This window comes from Eulemur rufifrons, chromosome 15 (genome assembly GCF_041146395.1).
Source record: "Eulemur rufifrons isolate Redbay chromosome 15, OSU_ERuf_1, whole genome shotgun sequence".
Taxonomy (NCBI): Eukaryota; Metazoa; Chordata; class Mammalia; order Primates; family Lemuridae; genus Eulemur; species Eulemur rufifrons.
Genome location: NC_090997.1, coordinates 16,040,420 through 16,060,719, shown reverse-complemented (window position 1 = coordinate 16,060,719; position 20,300 = coordinate 16,040,420). Strand labels below are relative to the sequence as shown.

The 20,300-nt window shown below is 34.8% G+C and overlaps 1 protein-coding gene across 2 annotated transcripts in view; it reads right to left on the bottom strand.

The window, feature by feature from the left end:
* Positions 1 to 20,300, bottom strand: part of CD2AP (CD2 associated protein) — a 122,892-nt gene that overhangs the window by 28,424 nt on the left and 74,168 nt on the right. For both annotated transcript variants that reach the window (XM_069487576.1, XM_069487577.1), the window contains exons 6-11: positions 19,090 to 19,277; positions 16,509 to 16,587; positions 15,992 to 16,086; positions 14,235 to 14,339; positions 12,446 to 12,482; positions 10,866 to 10,928 (exon numbers count right to left, since the gene is read on the bottom strand). In XM_069487576.1, the coding sequence (XP_069343677.1) occupies positions 10,866 to 10,928; positions 12,446 to 12,482; positions 14,235 to 14,339; positions 15,992 to 16,086; positions 16,509 to 16,587; positions 19,090 to 19,277 (567 nt within the window). The remainder of the gene's footprint in view (positions 1 to 10,865; positions 10,929 to 12,445; positions 12,483 to 14,234; positions 14,340 to 15,991; positions 16,087 to 16,508; positions 16,588 to 19,089; positions 19,278 to 20,300) is intronic.

The window sequence follows — 20,300 nt, the reverse complement described above, 5'->3', positions numbered from 1 at the left end:
TCTGTTGTTGTTGGGTTCTAGTCGTGTGTCATAGCTGCAAGTATGCCTAATTATTTCTGAATGAGTACAGAAGATATTTATATGAAAACATAGACAGATAATTTAAAGTTGTAGATGATGTTATTTTCTCCAGGGAATATTTACTTTCACTTCTGTCAGTAAACTAAGGTAGGGGCAGTAAAAATTCCAGACCACCTTCTTCCAATCAAAGATTGAGATGATTAAAAGTAAAGCTTCAGTGTTCTTGGGAGCTATGTCTACTTCCATTTCACACTTCCTTCTACAGTGAAACCCTTTGGGAACCAAATCAAACTCTCGTAGTTTACTAAGATACTACCTCTTTCATAGCCCTGAACTCCAATTTTTGTCTCCTGAACCCAAAAGTCTATTGAAAGTTCTTTTCATAGTCTCAGCTATGAAAAGCTATATCACTTTCAGAGTTGGTATATGCCTCAAAAGGAAACATGAGCCCAAATGCCAGACTCTCTTTACTGGGCTTTCCTCTATCTTTGTCCTACGATTCTTCATTTTCCTCTTAGCACTCCCACTCCTAGCAGATGACTCCTGGCAAATACACACATGTACTTCAAATAACCATTCCTATTGTTCTCAGCAGGGGATTTGGTCCTCATTTGTCATTGCCAGAACACTCCCCTACTTCAACTTTGACTTACATAAACTCCCTTGGCTTTTATAATTCTGTTCTCTGATCATTCTGCCTGTCTCTATGACCACTCCCTGTCAGTCTGCTTCAAGTATTCCAGTTTACCTAACAACTTCTTATATGTACATATTCCAAGACTCTATGCTAAGCTCTCTTCCCATTCTTACTCTAAGCAATCTTCTCAGATAACCTTACTCATATCCATAAATTTCATACCTAACTTCTAGGATAGCACCTTCTTTAAATAAACGCATAATACAAACTCTTAGCAAAAGTTCATCCTGTTTCATATCAAATTCCATGTCAAAAGCTGAATTCACACAAATTTCCCTCCAGAAAGTGTCTCTGTTCCATACTTCCTATCTCATTTTCCCATCCTCACAACCATTAGGGCCCAATTAGTCAACAAGATGTCTTAATGTGGACTTTAAATCACCTACATTGCCTTTCTTAAGATAAGCTTTATCTCAACATCTTCAGCAGACAACATAGTTGTGTCACCTAAATCCATGCTACCTTCGTATGATTACACCAAAGCCAATCAGTGCATACCATTCTTCTTACAAGTTTTATTTGTCTGGAAGTAAACTGTGCCCAAAGGTGTCCCAAGAAACTGAAAAGGACTTACATTCCATGGTTGGGGAGAGGTTTTCCTCTCTTTCTTGTCAAATGGACAAGAAATCATGTTGCCCTGATTGTCACCGTCAGCATTCTTGTGACCACAAGTGGAGCCAGTGTGAAGATAAAGTGGACACTGAGGATGGCAGAATGGAGAGAGAGAGATAATCCACGTCCATAATGAAATCACTGAGTTGCAAGTCATATGACTCCTACTTCTGGATTTTCAATTATGTGAGATTATTTCCCTATTGTTTAAGTCAGTTTGAGCAAGGATTGTCTGTTCTTTGCTCTTTTTTTTTTTTTTTTTTTTTTTGAGACAGAGTCTCACTCTGTTGCCCAGGCTAGAGTGAGTGCCGTGGCATCTGCCTAGCTCACAGCAACCTCAAACTCCTGAGCTCAAAGGATCCTCCTGTCTCAGCCTCCTGAGTAGTTGGGACTACAGGCATGCACCACCATGCCCGGCTAATTTTTCCTATATATATATTTTTAGCTGTCCATATAATTTCTTTCTATTTTTAGTAGAGATGGGGTCTCGCTCTTGCTCAGGCTGGTCTCGAACTCCTGAGCTCAAACGATCCGCCCACCTCGGCCTCCCAGAGTGCTAGGATTACAGGCGTGAGCCACCGCGCCCGGCCTGTTCTTTGCTCTTGAAACATTTCAACTTCCTGTTATCCATACTGTCTCCCACCATCCACATAACCATATCTATCCTAATAGCACTAAAATGAAGTTTCAGAAAAACAAATCTGAACAAGTCATACCCTTGAATCCTTCAAATTTTTAAAAATCCTTCAAACTACACAATAAATATCATATTGAGTATTCTCTATGTATTATATACCTACTGTGCAAGGCACTAGAGAACCAATGAAAATAAGGTACAGAAATATACACACACACCTTTTGCCCCATTTGGAGTTTAGTCAGGTATGGGAAAAAGAAAATATACAAAAAATAAATATCTAAACTAATATTTGACAGACAATAATGAGAAATGCCTACTTTTAGATGGAGTAGTAAGCAAAAGACCAATGTCAAGGAAGCAACATTTCAAGCTGGAACTTGAAAAATGGGAAGGAACTAGCCATTAAAGTTTATAAGGGGAAAGAAATTCCAGAGAAAATTCCAGGGAAAAGGGACTATACCATGTAACTTTGAAGAAAAAAACAACTGGTATTCTATGATCATCATACAATAATAGACTGAATTACATACAGTGATCATGAAAAGAGAAGTATGAGATAAATTAGAAAAGTTGGCACGTACAGATTTCTCAAAATCTGGTAACAGAAGCTAAGGGTAATGTAGTCAAGAAAGGCTTGTTTTGAGAAGACAACATTGTAAGCTAGATTTTATTTTCCCTAATTTCAATAGGAAGCCTTCAAACATACTGATGTGCCATGTGTCATATATATCACACACATACATCTATATGTATGAGACATACATTTTATGTCCACATGATAAATTCTGAAACCCTTATCACTACTTGAAATCATTTTATAAGCAGGGCAAGATATAAACAAACAGTTAAACGCACTCCTTGTCATAGCATTGAATGGCCTTTCATGACCTAGAAAAGTGGTTCCCAACTTTGTCTTCAGATTAGAATCCCCTGGGGAGCTTCAAAAATATTAATACCTACATCCTACCCTACAAAAATTCTGGAGGATCTAGACACTGGTATATTGAAAAGGTACCCACGGCCGGGCGTGGTGGCTCACGCCTGTAATCCTAGCACTCTGGGAGGCCGAGGCGGGTGGATCGCTCGAGGTCAGGAGTTCGAAACCAGCCTGAGCAAGAGTGAGACCCCGTCTCTACTAAAAATAGAAAGACATTATATGGACAACTAAAATATATATATACAAAAAATTAGCCGGGCATGGTGGCGCATGCCTGTAGTCCCAGCTACTAGGGAGGCTGAGGCAGTAGGATCGCTTAAGCCCAGGAGTTTGAGGTTGCTGTGAGCTAGACTGATGCCACGGCACTCACTCTAGCCTGGGCAACAGAGTGAGACTCTGTCTCAAAAAAAAAAAAAAAGAAAAGAAAAAGAAAAGGTACCCAGGTAATTCTATTATACAGCCAAGATTGAGAACAACTGTAGAAAAATATATCTTTCCAGCGTCCTCACAGCTCCTCCTATGCACCTATAGCAACTTCTTGAATATATATTTTCACTCTTTTCATATGCTTTATGTGACCTGAAATCACCTTTACTTTTACAGTTAACACATTTGAATGCTCATTTTCTAAGGATCTCCATAACCACAAAATCCTCATTACTGTGCATATTAACTATTTATTGAACTATAGTAGCAATTGTCAGAATATCACTTTGAAAAACAAAAAATTTTTTAAAACTCTTCCTAGTAACCAGCAAAAGCCAGCTGCCTCATAAAAACATACTGAGTGATTTTACACTACTGAGTATTTAATATCTGGCTAAAAGTCTGTTTAATATATGACTAAGTATAATAAATAAAGAATATCATTCACTACTTAAGAGATCAATATTATTTTTAGATTTGAGCTGGAGGAACATATTAGAGATATCAAAATGTTCTTTGTAGAACCTTAGAGACAAGTATCACTTCCTTTTTAGTAAGCACAATATATACAAAATACAATTAAGCCCTGCCATAGCCCTCAACTCAGAGTTTACGCACTACAGATTGTGTCACAGGTGAAAAGGCACTTGAGTTCAGTACTTCCAATAAAAAATGCCTTTAAATCAGTCTTAAACATGCTGATCTTGATCTTAATTCTACACCAAAATACACCGTATTCTACCAAGGTTCCAGAAAACATGACAAAAATATTATTTTTTTGGACACTCATCGCCAATCAATGTGTAATATGAAAATTACTTCGTATTTATTTAAAAATCTATGGTCAGCATGAGTTGGAAAATCTACACTATTCTATTACATCTTAATTTTGATAGTTTTCATTCTTACTTTGGCAGGCCTTTTGTTGACTCATAGGAAGAGTATACTTACTCCTAAGCAAAGATACAAAGTGGATACCTCAAGACTTCCATTTCAGGCATTTGTTGAATTATGTACCAAGACCTACTATTTCATCAACTTAGAATTCAACATAAGGCAAAAAATACCTTTCAAGAATAAAGGGGATATAAAATACTTTCAAACAAAAAAAAAAAGTTCCACCTTTAAGGAATTCTAAAAAAAATAATAAGTAGTTTAGGCAGAAAATATGAAATGCAAACAAATCCAAGTACAAAGAAAGCAATAAATGTGAATAAATCCAAACAAACACTGACTGGGAATTAGCAGTATACAGATGGTGGCTGAAGTCATGAGCCTTCAAACATACATACACAGGACACATAGATAAGCTTTTGTTACATCCTCTCCTCTACATTTATATGTCTCCCTACCCAGCACTCCAAAATAAATAAGTTCCTCCCTTCCTATTACACGTACATCTTCATACCAAAGATATGATGAGTATCTTACTGAAAGGTATATATTAAAAAAATTTCCCATAGAGCAAAATAACTTGTGCTCCCAAGTGTTGATATTATTACTTTCCTGGGACACAGCACACCAGCATTCTAGGTACTTATGGGAAAACAACAGGGGACAGAATTGCTAAGCAGGTTTGAGAAAACCCACATGGTGGTTTTGGGCAGTGAATAGACAGTGAGAGTTTAACCACTGTTCTAAAGATTTAGAAAAGTATCTCATCATACAATGGGGAATCACTTAAGAGTTGAGAGTAATGGATGATTGGTTTCATGGTTTCCAGTAGCTCTTTCCCCCACTGCCCCCCCCCAACAAAACAGAGCTTTTCAAAGGGTATCTTTTGTGAAACTAAGATCAGAAAGAGATAAAAAAAATCATGAACACGTGTACAAATGGAAAATGCTATATTTCATTGTCAGAAGACTTAGGACTCCTCAAATTGGTCCTAGCCATGGTTTGAAAAAGCTCCCTCTCTTGACCATGGGAACAAGGGAAGAATTTTGATATTTTTACTTAGAAAACAATTTATCAATATCTAATATTCAGATTTGACATTGGCTCTCTCCCAATGCATATATCCAAATGTCACTAGCAAAGTACTGCCATTTTTCCTATTCCTTATACCTGATCTATTAAAGTCATGTCAGTTAATAAGCAGAACATTTTGAAAATATTTAGAATTGTTTCCCTCGTGCCTTGTTTTGTACTAACTGTTAAAAAAAAGTTCTCATATTTCCACACTTAAACTTCAAAACTAATACTTTATATTAAGTTTTTAAATCATTCCAATGAAGAGTTTTGGTATTTTTAATGAGATTTAAAAATGGAAAAAATGCCTTTTATATTCACTTACATATTTACCATTTCTGGCATTCTTCATAACTTTGAGTAGTTCCAACTGCCCACTTAGTAACATATTCCTTCTGCCAAAAATAACTTCAACACTGTCTGTAATACAGTTCTACTGGCAGTAAGTTCTCTTAGGTTTTCTTTGTGTGAAAGCATTTATTTTGGGTCCATTTATGAAAGACATTTTTGTTAGGTAGGGAACTGTAGATTGACAGTTATTTTCTTCCAGGTTTCAAGCTTTTCTCTTCATCATAGGTTTGCATCAAATTTATTAAGATGTGCCATAAAGTGGTTTCCTTTGTATTTCTTCTGCTTTGGGTTCATTGAACTTCTTGGATTGTTAGACTTAACATCTTCACCATATCTGAAAATATTTCAGCCATTATTTCTTCAAATATTCTTTGTGTCCCTACTATCTCACCTTTCCATCAAGTACTCCAATTACACATAAGACCACTTGATATTGTTACTCACATAACCAATGTTCTGTTTACTTTTTCCTATACATTTTGGATAGTTTTTATTGCTATGTCTTCAAGCTCACTAATACTTTCTTCTGCAGTCTCCAATCTGCTAGACATTCCATTCGGTGTTTTTCACTTCAGATGTTAAATTCTTCATCTCTAAAAGTTTGATTAAGGTCTTTCTTATATTTTCCAGTTCTTATACCATCATGTTCATGTTTTCTTCTGCCTTTTTAAACACAGGGGAAATATTTATAATAGCTGTTTGATGTCCTTGCTTACTATTAATATTAATATTTCCATCATTTCTGTCATTTCTGGCTGTTTCTATTGACTTATTTTTCTCCTGATTATTGGTTGCTATTTTCCTGCTTCTTTTCCATCCAACATTATAATGGATGTTGTGAATTTTACACTTGAGTACACGATTTTGTTATATACTTTTAAATTATGTTGAAGTTGTTCTGTAATTAATTGGCTCTGTGTCCAAGGTAGATGCAGAGAAGATTTTAGTCTAAAGTGATAGACCCTTTCATGGACTCTACCCAATGCCCTATATATTATGAGGTTTTTCTACTCTGGCTCTTGGGAACACCAACTATTTGTGAGTTAGAAACATTACTTTAACTCTTGTTTTCTGTAGTTATTTTTCCGGCTTTCGAAGTTTCCTTTCACATACGTATAGATCAGCACTCAGTCAAAGCCTCACAGTAAGCCATCTACAGATCTCTGAGTGCTCTCTGTGCAGTTCCCTCCACTCTGGCATTCTGCCCTCCAAATTGTAGCTGCCTTGGCCTCCCTAAACTCCAGTCTTTGTGTCCTCAACTCTGCAGGAGAACAGGCTCTGTCTGGCTTCCTCCTTCTTGCTTCCTGTAAATTGCTTCTAGGAAATAAGCTGGAGTAATTATAGGGCTCACTTCATTGGTTTCCCTTCTCTCAGTAATCAGTCCTATGCTGCCTAATGTCCAATGTCTGAAAACCACTGTTTTAGAGAGAGAGAGAGAGAGATACATACACACACACACACGTGTGTGTGTGTGTGTGTGTGTGTAGGAGAGAGAGAGACAGAATCCAATTTTCTAGTTGTTTAACTGAGGAGTGTAAATTCTGTTCCTCTTACCCCATCGTGGCCAGGACTTTGAATAGTAATAAAAAAATGCAACACCTTCCATTTTATTTATATGATCAACAACTGATTTCAGGGAATATGGGAAGTCACTATCTGAATTTTAACAAAACTGCTCCCTAATTAGGGGAGGGCACTATTTAAAAAAAAAATCATGATGTAGCTAACTAAGCCAGCAATATTCTTCTTCTACATATCCTGATGAGATGAGTTTTTCAGGTTAAGACAGATATATAATCAACTACTAAAGTAAACTGATCCAAGACTCATACCTAGCAATAACTAGATCACAAAGGACTAATAGAAGACTAAGAAATATTTCTATTAACTATAAATTGTTTTTGCAACATAAATATATAAAAAATTCTTAAATGTAAGAAAAAAGGAGAATATAAAAAACTTCCATGCTGAGCACAGTCCGTGAGAAAGAGATGAAGCTATAAATGTACATGACATATTCAGGGAATAGAGAGTGGCTGCTCCATTTAGTGAATGACAAAGGTAGGAGATGATACCAAAAATGTAATTTGGGGAGTCAGTTACTAGAGGGCCTAATATTTGGACTATTTATTTTTATCTGAGAAATGAAAGTCTTTTCAACAAATGGTACTAAATCAACTAGACATCCACACACAGAAAAAAACATGAACCTAGACAATGACCTTACACCTTCACAAAAATTAACTCAAAATGAATCACAGACCTAAATGTAAAACACAAAACTATAAAAATCTTTTTTGTTGTTGTTTTTTTTTTGTTGTTGTTGTTGAGACAGAGTCTCACTCTGTTGCCCAGGCTTGAGTGCCGTGGCATCAGCCTAGTTCACAGCAACCTCAAACTCCTGGCCTCAAGCGATCCTCCTGCCTCAGCCTCCCGAGTAGCTGGGACTATAGGCATGCGCCACCATGCCCAGCTAATTTTTTCTATATATATTTTTAATTGTCCAGCTAATTTCTTCCTATTTTTTTTTTAGCAGAGATGGGGTCTCACTCTTGCTCAGGCTGGTCTCCAGCTCCTGAGCTCAAATGATCTGCCTGCCTTGGCCTCCCAGAGAGCTAGGATTACAGGCGTGAGCCACCATGCCCGGCCCAAAATCAATACATGAGTGGATTAATAAAATGTGGTATATGTATACCATGGAGTACTACTCAGCTATAAGAAACAATGGTGATATAGCACCTCTTATATTTTCCTGGAAAGAGTTGGAACCCATTCTACTACGTGAAGTATCCCAAGAATGGAAAAATAAGCACCACATGTACTCACCATCAAATTGGTTTCACAGATCATACCTAAGAGCACATTTATAGGAATAACATTGATCGGGTGTTGGGCAGATGGGGGTGGGGGAGGGGATGGGTGTATACATACATAATGAGTCTAGGGGATAGACACATTTGAAGCTCTGACGGGGGGGTGCCAAAGGTAATATATGTGACCTAAACTTTTGTACCCCTACAATATGCTGAAATAAGAATAAAAAAAAAGAGAGAAAAAAATAAAATAAATAAAAAATATTTTCTAAGAAGATAAAAGCAACCTTGAAAAAAAAATCTTAAAAGATAACATAAGAAAAAAATCTAGATGGCCTTGGGTATGACAATGACTTTTTAGATAAAACATCGCAGGTATAATTCATAAAAAAAATAATTGATAAGGTGGACTTCAATAAAACTAAAAACTTCTCCTCTGCAAAGAAGACAAGCCACAGACTGGGAGAAAATGTCTGCAAAAGATACATCTGATAAAGGACTATTATCCAAAATATACCAAGAATTCTTTAACCTCAACAGGAAGAAAATGAACAACCTGATTAAAATATGGACAAAAAACCTGGACACTTCACCACAGAAGATAAATAGATGACAAGCCCATGAAAAGGTGTTCAACATCATATGTCATTAGGAACTGCAAATTCAAACAACAATGAGAGACTACTACACACCTAATAGAATGGTCAAAATCAAAAACACTGACAATAACAAATGCTGGCAAGAATGTAGAATAACAGAAACAACAGAAACTCTCATTCATGCAAAATAGGAATATAGCCACTTTGGAAGACAGTTTGAAAGTTGTTTACAAAACTAAATGCACTCTTACCATATGATGCAGCAATCCCCTCCTTGGTATTTACCCAAATGAATTGAAAATGTGTCCACACAAAAACTTACACACACTTATAGAAGCTTTCTTTATAACTGCCAAAACTTGGAAGCAATGAAGATATCCCTCAGTAAGTGAGTGGATAAATAAACCGTGGTGAATAAAAACAATAGAGGATAATTTCATGAAAAAACAAATGAGCTACCAAGCTCTGTGAAAAGACATGGAGAAATTTTAAATGCATACATAATTAAGTGAAAGAAGCCAATCTGAAAAGAATTCTTATACTGCATGATTCCAACTATATGAAATTCTGGAAAAGGCAAAACTATGGAGACAGTAAAAATAATAATGGTTGCCAAGGGTTAGAGGGAAGGGATAGATGAATAGGAAGAGCCCAGTGAAACTGTTCTGTATGATACTGCAATGGTGGATATATGTCATTATACATTTGTCAAAACCACAGAATATGCACCACCAAGAGAGAACCCTAAACTATGGACTTGTGGTGATAATGATGTGTCCATGCAGGCTTACTGACTGTAACAAATATACCACTCTAGTGTGGGATGTTAATAATGGGAGAGATTATGCCTGTGTGGGGACAAGGGATATACAGGAACTCTCTGTGCTTTTAGCTCAATTTGTTATGAATCTAAAACTGCTCTAAAAAATAGTCTATTTAAAAAAAAAAAAAAGATGACAACGATCCTGGTGCCAATGTGAAGTACAAGCCAGACAAGGAACTAAAGTGAGAGAAATCAGTTAACGGGATACAGTACTTTAGCCGAGACAAGCACAGGTTAGACTACAACACTGGCAGTAGTAACAAAAGCAATTCTAAAACAGTATTCAAGTTTTGGGATATATACAAGCTAATCTATTAGAGACAACCGTTGAAGAGAAGAACTTATATTCTCCAGTTAGACAACAAAATGAGTAATGTTTTTAACAAAATATACATGGTACACCTTGGAATAATTTTCCAAGTTTACATGACAAATAAATGCTGTGAGACTAAATAATACACAGTTATTTCCATGTTTAAGTAATAACCCACTGTTACACATTCTAAGGAATTTTTTAAAAACTGAAACACACTGGTCTGATGGTAGTGGGTTATCAGAACTTAATTAACATTAGTGTCACTAAAGTTGTTATATAACTCCCCACTGCTAAATTTGACTGGCTTTAAAAAAAGGAGAAAAAAATGAAAAAATAAGAAATGAAAAAACTGAAACACTATAAAAATAATAAAAGCAGCTATTTAATGCTTAGTTTTCCTATGCATCATTTGAAATAACTGATTAAACACTACATCCTACTGAAGTAATGATTTAATTTATAATGAATGCTAACTGTTAGGAGTAAAAGCTTAATTTCCTATCAATCTTAATAAACTAATCCCTCCCAGAAAACTCTAATCCTTGCAAAAGAAATACTAAACACCTATTAAAAATCAGTATAAATGACTCGGTATAGAGAGATATTTTTCTTTAAAATGAAAGAATGAATTATTTTTTTGAAAGTGGGAAAATCAGTCTCACCTTTTTCTTCAGGCTTTAAGGAAAAATACTTCTTCTCTGCAGCTGTAAGCTCAGGCTTTGGAGCTAGAGGAAAAAATATAAGGTTAATATGTTAAAAAAAAAATAGGTTTTACAGCACAAAGACAATTACACTATCATACTAAAAGGTAAAGATAGGTTTAAAAATATTAATAATATCAAACGAAACCATGGTTTATCAGAAAGAACAATGTACCAAAATCACTAGGCTCAATTTTTAATCCTGGATCTGCCCCTAATACTCTAAATAATAACTCTGTGGCCTTAGTCCCTTCTTTGTCAAATTTAGGTGTTAGAGTTCATATCCTTGACCACACCAAAATCTAGCAGAAGTTTCTGTGATGTTCAATGCATTCTATTTTTCCAATGTCCAATATGTGACTCCTGAGTACTTGAAATGTGACTTTTACGACTAAGGAATTGAATTTTTTATTTTATTTTACTTTAATTAATTTTAAAAGTGCCCTGTGGAAAGTGGCTACCATATTGAAGATTACAGCTTTATGGTAACCCTCCAACACCAACTTCTAAAAAACTTACTTTTAACTTTCACTTTCCTTGCTCTTGGATTAGGTCAGCAAATATAATAAAGTCGAAACCAAGGGGAAGAAAAGGACTGGATCATTCTAAAAAAATAGTAAATTTTTTAAGAAATAAAAAAAATTTACTGCACTTGTAAAAATCAGGTATTTGCTGATAAAATTTATGGAAATAAAGAGCCAAATTATAAAATGTTAACTCTAGAAGGCATCTCTAAGGCACACCATAATTTATTCAACTGTTTAAAATCATCTATTTTGTTTCACCCTTAACAGGCTCTCTGAAAGAACAGTACATAAATAATTAGTATTTGTTTGATACATAAGTAAATGGATTTCATTTGAAAAGGGAGAATCAATAATTGGCCAGGTCAATATATTAAGTTTTCTTTTTCTTTTTTCTTTTGAGACAGGGTTTCACTCTATTGCTCAGGCTAGAATGCAGTGGCATCATCATAGCTCACTGTAACCTCAAACTCCTAGGCTCAAGCTATACCTCCTCACTCAGTCTCCCAAGGAGCTGAGACTACAGGCAAGCACCACCACATCCAGCTATTTTTCTATTTCTTTGTAGGGATGGGGGCAGCGTGGGCGGGGGGGGGGGGGGGGGGGGGGGCGGGGTTGTCTCACTATGTTGTTCAGGTTGGTCTTGAACTCCTGACCTCAAGCAATCCTCCTGCCTTGGCCTCCCAAAGTGATAGGATTATAGGCATGAGCCACCGTGCCAGGCCTATTTTCTTTTTTATAAAAAGGTTTAAATTTGATCAATTTTATTAATTCAAAACAACATATAATAAAGCATCTAAATTATTTTCAAGATCCCTATTTTATACCATTTGTCCTTTTAAAAAAATGACTATTAATGCATATGAATGGAATGCTCGATTTTTATATATTTCTAAAAGTGTTTATATATATACTTGTTTTTGCTAATAAAAACTGATGGTTTACACTAGACCAATTAATCATTTTAGATTTTAAAACATTAAAAATAGCTAACCAAATAATGTGTCTCTTACATACCTGGACCCTTAGCAGGAGGTGGTGGTTTCTTTGGTTTCTGTTAAAATAACAACAGCGACAAATGGTTGACTGGTTACATATAAAGACTTACGGCTAAAATAAATTCTGATTATTAATAATCTAAATTATGTGAATGTTTCTCTTAATTCTATCCTTGCCAAAAATTATAAAATGCTACCATCTTCAAACTCCACAAGAGGTCACTGACAAAAAACTTATTTCATTAGAACAAATATCCTCCCTGATCAAAATTCAGTCAAATATTCCAAAAATTATCACTGGATTGGATAAACCTACAAAATCTTAATGAGCAAAAATGTTTTCCCTTGCCTCTCCTCATTTAAGATTCCTAAGCACCATTTTACTCCTCTTTCACAGCTGAGGGTGAAGGACATGGAGGGAGAAGGAGGGTTAGGCAGGACAAGGAAGATTGAGATCTTGTTTTTTTTTTTAAAAAAAAAAAAAAAAAGAATAGCAATAAACAGACTTAGCTTTCACTCTTAATTCTTCAGAACTCTCAAAGGGAAGGTTAAAGACACAGGCCTGTTCTTCGTCTATTTATAAGCATTCACTCATTTTTAAGACTTAATTTAATACCTTAAAAAAACTGAGACACATTTCTAAGTATATGAATTTGGTTTTTTCCAAATCAAGAGTAACTGATAAGCAATAATTTATAAATACATAATAAAAGCAGAAAAAAAAAGCATTCCTTAAGAAAAGTATAAATATAAAGCATACAAAGGCTGAGTCAATGCTAAATGCAATCTAGTAAAAGAAAGGCCTTGGAGAGCCTAAGCTTCCATAGAGTAAATCTCCGATAATTTATTTAAATGAAAGATTGCAAAGGTTAGAGTCCTGCAGTGGCTTAAACCAAATATGGTAGTCTGTCCTGGTATGTGCTTCTACTAACTCTCTATCCCTTTATTTTAAAAATTCAATTAGACCCCGATCCATGAGGAAACGGAGGATCAAGTTGTAGAAAGCCAAAAGGCCACTGATGAATGACTCAGCCTCACTTTATTCAGAGAAGTGACATAGAAATATTAAATCCTGTAAGGCGGCAAAGACTCTGCTTCTTGCCCTTCCAAAAGCACACTAACAGAGTAATAGTATTATCAATACCTTAAAATATACTAAACCTTTCAACATTATTAAATAATACAATTTCTCCCAGGAAAGTACTAATTAATCCAACTAGTATGACCAACCTATTTTTTAAAAAAATATATAAAATAAAGAAGGCTATGGCTATTTTTCAGTATACTCAGGAGAGCAGGAATAAAGGCACAGAACTGAAACTTTTTTTTTTCTTTTTGAGACAGAGTCTCACTCTGTTGCCCGGGCTAGAGTGCCGTGGCATCAGCCTCGCTCACAGCAACCTCAAACTCCTGAGCTGGAGCAATCCTACTGCCTCAGCCTTCTGAGTAGCTGGGACTACAGGCATGCGCCACCATACCTGGCTAATTTTCTCTATATGTTTTTAGTTGTCCAGCTAATTTCCTTCTATTTTTTTCAGTAGAGATGGGGGTCTCACTCTTGCTCAGGCTGGTCTCAAACTCCTGAGCTCAAACAGTCCTCCCAGAGTGCTAGGATGACAAGGAGTGAGCCACCATGCCCAGCCTGAAACATTTTGTTTTATTACAATTCAATTAACTTTTACCTGGATACATAAATCTGAAACTCCTTCATAAAAATTATTCAATACCAATGGAAAAAACCTGTTTTCCAAATCATACTGGCAGAATATTTTTTCAAGTATTATCATCACTGAAAAACAAAAGCTTACTGGAAAATCTTTATCCAGTTCATTTATCTGAACAGCAAAATTGTCTGGAAATACTCCTTCTTTACCATTAAGTTCACCCTTCCACCAGCCAGCTTCTCCAGTCTCCTAAAAAGCAAAACAAAATAATTAAGATATAAGAACAGAGTTTACACCAAAACAGGACAATACTGAATTCCATTATTTTTATAAGAAAAAAAACAACCTAAACAGATCATAATGTCCTCCTAAAAGAATATATCCCCCACATATTACTTTGAGCAGTAGTTACAAAATCGGGTTTAATTTTTTAAAAATAAGTCAATTTTAAAGTTCTATTTACAAGCTTAAAAGTTCTCAAAGGAAGAGGAGAAAGAAGTGGGAGAGAAAAGAAGGTGGAGAAAGATAATATGAATTTCCAAACTATACCTTTATTAATATCCTTAACACTTTATATAGTAAAAATTAATCACATTCAGCTGCTTTAAAAATTAACAAGATCTTCTAAGTTTCTTCCAAATACTCATTCTTGCATGAAAAATTAGATGTTATCCAGTCAAACTATATGAATATTAAAAATTACATACATTTATGAGATTCCTGCTAAATGAATAGATTTTAATCCCTCTTGCCATAAAAACAAAAGTATTACTAATGTGACAGGATGGACATGTTAATATGTTTCACTATTATAGTAACCTTTTTACTACCTCTATGTATCCCATATCATGTTACATACTTTTAAGTATACACAATAAAAATTACTTTTAAAAAGTTATCTGGGCCGGGCGCAGTGACTCACACCTGTAATCCTAGCACTCTGGGAGGCCAAGGCAGGAGGATCGCTCAAGGTAAGGAGTTCGAGACCAGCCTGAGCAAGAGCGAGACCCCATCTCCACTAAAAATAGAAAGAAATTATCTGGACAACTGAAAATATATATAGAAAAAATTAGCCGGGCATGGTGGCGCGTGCCTATAGTTCCAGCTACTTGAGAGGCTGAGGCAGAAGGATCGCTTACGCCCAGGAGTTTGAGGTTGCTGTGAGCTAGGCTGACACCACGGCACTCTAAGCCAGGGCAAAAGAGAGAGACTCTGTCTCAAAAAAAAAAAAAAAAGTTATCTGCACAAAGCCATCTGAGAACAAAGTCAATTTAAAACAATGAAAAAATTTTCAAAAATTATTCTATAGGGTTATAGCAAAAACAAAATGTTTATAATTTTCCTATATTATACAAAGTTACTATGGAATTCTGCCCAAACTCAAATACTGTTGGGTTTCTCTATTTTGCCTTAGAATTCATTCAAGTTATATTCAGTTCATTCTTTGAAATAGCTACATCATTACCCACAGTATGAAGAGTTTCATAACCATTTACATACTGATGAACATTTAGGTTGTCTCCCTATTTTTCCACTTTTTATTTTTATATTACAAACAAGGCTCCAAACAGTAGATGGGGGAAAAAATGGAATGAGGTGGAATAGAAGTGAAGGTAAAAACCTGACAAGATGGGGTTAACAGAGAAAAAAAACAGTTTGATGGTTACAAATAATTCCCAATTTATCAATTATAACAAATACAGATAATAAAAGTTAGCTTGGGAAAAAAAAAAAGAAAAGAAAAAGTTTCTGAGAACTTATTATGTGCCAGGTTCTCAGGACCCAGACACAAACAAGTTAAAGTTCCAAGTCTTCCAGAGCTTACATTCTAGGGGGAAATATAAGACTTTTGAAAAATATTTCTATTTTTTTATTCACTGAGAAACTAAGAAATAACTTACCTTACTTATCAAATGAATTATATCCCCCTCTTTAAAAGTAAGTTCATCTTCATTAGTACCTTCATAGGCAAATAATGTTCTACAATATTCCTTAGCTGAAATAAAGAATGTAAATAATTTTGCTTATACAAATTGATTCATTCAATAAATACTTCTTAAGTCTCTCTTTTGTGCAACGTACACTAGAAGTTATTAAACTTAATCATTTCTGTAATAATTCATCTTTAAATTTTAAAATTTAAAACTTACAGTCCATACTGTATGTTAAGTAATGTCATTAATTACTCATTCAAAGATTTATTAAGTGCCTGCTATGTTCCTGGTGCAGTTCTAACTGCAAGGGGATACATCAATGAATAAAGTATACCAAAACCCTTGACCTCATGATATTGAGATCTACTAGTATTTAATATTCTGATCAAGTAATACAGTGTAACAAATGCCTTCAACAAGTCTAATAATACATTTGAGTATGTTTCTACTATTCCCAACATGAAATTTTTATTCAAAAACTTACCCTTAATTTTACCTTCGGTGTCTGTTTTTGTTATGTCCACATTCTGAGTTTTAGATCCTACTGACTGTATGATTAAGGGCTACAATAGAAAAGGATGCCATTAACTATTTTAAGTTAGAATAAAGATAATATTTTAAAGTTCCCATTTAGTTTTCCAGCTTTTCCTAATGGTACTTAAAGCTAGGATAATAATGTGACTAAAAACTCAGCAATGAAAAAGATAAAGATCTCAGAAATTCCTTAAATGATAGCTCAGAACTACTAATTTTTAAAACCCCTTATCTTAAAGATAATAAACATACTCTGATGCCCTAATACATTATTGTGATTTAATTTTAGAATCTCTAAAATAAATAAGAACAATAGCATTTGAGAATTTACTATGTACCAATCTCTGAGCTAAACACTTTATATACATTATAATGTAATCCTCTTAACTATCTGCACTAAGTAGGCACTATTATTCACCCCCTTTATAGATTAGAAAACCCACAATAATAGGAACTTAGTAGTAGAGCCTACATTTGAACCCAGAAAGTCTGATTCCAGAAAGTGGGCTCTTCATAACCTTAAAATGAGATAGAGGAGAAAAAAATACTCTTTATACGTCATTGTTATCCAAATGAAAACATTTATGTAATGTTACAATCATTTTAACTAATCTACTAGACGTTTTTCCATGTTTATTGACCAAACAAAGTCCTACTATCTAACTTATACTACTGTTTCCTTGAGTTCTGTTCCCAGAAACAACAATTCATTTGACCTCAGATTTCATTAGTTAAAAATCTGAACACACTGCTAATTTACCTACCACTGTGTTTTCTGTTTTTATGTTCTAATATACTCACTTTAATTGCGCTCCCCCCCCTTCTAACCACCATATTTCTAATCTGGTGTCACCAGACAGACATAGCAAATGTGCTCCCTACTTTATTCAGTAATCAAAGCAAGCCTCAAGACCATCAAATAGGGTAACCCTGAGACTACTCTAATAACAAGTCTGAGTAGTGGACATTATCAATGATGACTGAAAAATTACCAATAGAATCATTAATCAAATAAAGTTATTGAATACAATCATAAGCTTTAGAGTTGGAAGGGACACAAGATCATCTAGTCTATGTCCATAATGCAAGAATTGTTTCTCCAGTGGTCCTGCTATATGGCTGCAGAGCACCATTCCAAACACCGTAAAAATTCCAATCTTTACCTTTAAAACCAAGAATCAATCAGACCCCATAATCTTAATGCCAGTCTTAGGGCTAGAAATGTGTATGGTAGAAAGTGAAAGTTCTCTCCCCTGAACCCAACCTCTCACTATTACATGGGAAAATATGTAGGCAAGCTGGGGGTTAGGGGGCAGAAATGTTGAAACCACCCACCTCAGGAGGAAACCAGAATATCATTTCACTAACCAAAACACTGTCTTATAAATGAAATGTAACTAAACTAAGCAAATAAATACTGAAATATTTTAAGCTCTTAAGAGTTAAAGAGAGACAAATGAGAACTATAGTGTCTTCCCTTGAACGTCAAGGGAAAAGTCTCCTATCTGAAAGTAAATACTAAGTCTGCATCTCCAAGGGAATGACACCAGGAACAACTATGAAAAAATGTTCTAAAGAAACTACAGCTATTTTACCACCAAAATAAAAGCTTAAGGTTTTATGTTAAAGCCTCTTATTAGATCTTTAATTTATGATTCACTTTGTTTCATTTCATATCATCAGTAAAATGCTAACAGAAAATAAAAATATCCATACATTCAAAGAGGGAGATTAGTAAATTTAACCATTATTGACAATCCCAAGGAAAGTTAAATAGTGCCTAAATAACTTAATATGTCGTTAATTCATCTTAAAGCAGACCATTTTAGGTCTACTTCAAATTAAAGGAAAAAATGTAAAATTTTAGCTTAAAAAAGGAAAACTTCCCTTTATTATTTACACTGTGATAACTAAAAAAACCTAAACCTTCTACTAAGAAAAGTTTGTGTTACATTTACCAAGAAACAGGCATTCTAATTTTACATGATTCAGACATGAACATTAGAGTAATCACTGCCAATGTGGAAAGAAAACAATTTCTCACAGCCTTCTCATTCATAACAAATTATTATCAATCTCAAAAAAGGAAATGTATCAGAGTTGCAAACTGATTTTTACATTTTAAAAAATGTTTAATAAGAAAACAAGTAGAGGCCGGGCGCGGTGGCTCACGCCTGTAATCCTAGCACTCTGGGAGGCCGAGGCGGGTGGATTGCTCAAGGTCAGGAGTTCGAGACCAGCCTGAGCGAGACCCCGTCTCTACTAAAAATAGAAAAACATTATATGGACAACTAAAAATCTATATAGAAAAAATTAGCCGGGCATAGTGGCGCATGCCTGTAGTCCCAGCTACTCGGGAGGCTGAGGCAGTAGGATCGCTTAAGCCGAGGAGTCTGAGGTTGCTGTGAGCTAAGCTGATGCCACGGCACTCACTCTAGCCTGGGCAACAAAGTGAGACTCTGTCTCAACAAAAAAAAAAAAAAAAAAAGAAAACAAGTAGAGTTATTCTAAGTTAAATTCATCATTACCACCTTATCTGTTTTTTTCTCTTCTGTTTCACTACTGGATGTTCTTGTCCTAAGTTTCACAGAGCCTTCTTTAAAAATATCTCCAAATCCAATTCCTCGAATTTTCTTTGGCTGTGTAATTGATCCAGGTGCAGTTTCACTCCCATTCCCGGGAGAGGGTAAAGGTGAAGTAGGCCCAGTCAAAATAGTTTCTGAAAGAATAATTTGTTTTTAAAGAATGACACCTAGAATCACAAAAATCTTGACACTGCCTTCCATACTGTCTATATTTTATATACCTAATAAAAAATGGTAGAGTAAAAATAATAAATGACTGAAATAACCAAGAGTAACATGCATCTTTTTTGTCATGCAAAACAGTAACAATTTTAGGTACATTTAATTAGTAAAACACTAATTAAAAAATCCAGGAAATCATATCATACAAGGTCCTTAACAAGAACATATCAAATGTACAGCTTTTAGCCAAAGATGATATAATGTAAGACTGAAACATTAAAGAGACAAAGTACAATCATTTTTAAAAGATATGGTTTAATCTGATCAAAGTTAGAGTGTATATCTGAATATAAAAACTGGGAATATTGTTTTCAGTACATTTTTTTGGGTAAAAGAGGTACAGTTTTTATCAGATTCTCAAAGAGCCTTATAATCTAAGAAACAAAGTTCTGGAGTAAATCATCCAAGAAAATTTCAGAAACATTTCCGATCGAGGTAAGGGGTGAGGAAAAATGTGGTATCTGTTCATCAAACAAAGGTAATCTGTTGAAGCATAATAGTAAGAACGTTAACAGGGGTAATAAAAAAAGGAGTTACCATTATATGGGGATAATTTGGTGCCAGGCACTTAGCTAAGCACTGTACTTGAATTATCTAATTTTCATAGCCATTCCATGGGCTTACTAACATTAAGCAGTATTATTCCTCATTTTACAAATAAGTAAACTGGAACAAAAGATATGGTAAAAAATTTCCCAAGGACCTATAAGCAGTAAGTAACAAAGCTAACATCTGAACTGAATTCTAAATGACCCCATTAAATTGAATTTCTTAAACACTTCAATATAATGCCTCAACCCAAAAAAGCCTTCAAACATAAGAGAATGTTAGAGGTGGTTTACAGAAACAAGTTTTATTAACTTAAGAAATATACAGTGATCTACTCTAACCACTTTCAATATTAGCCTAAGCCACACAGAAGAGAGAAAAGAGAA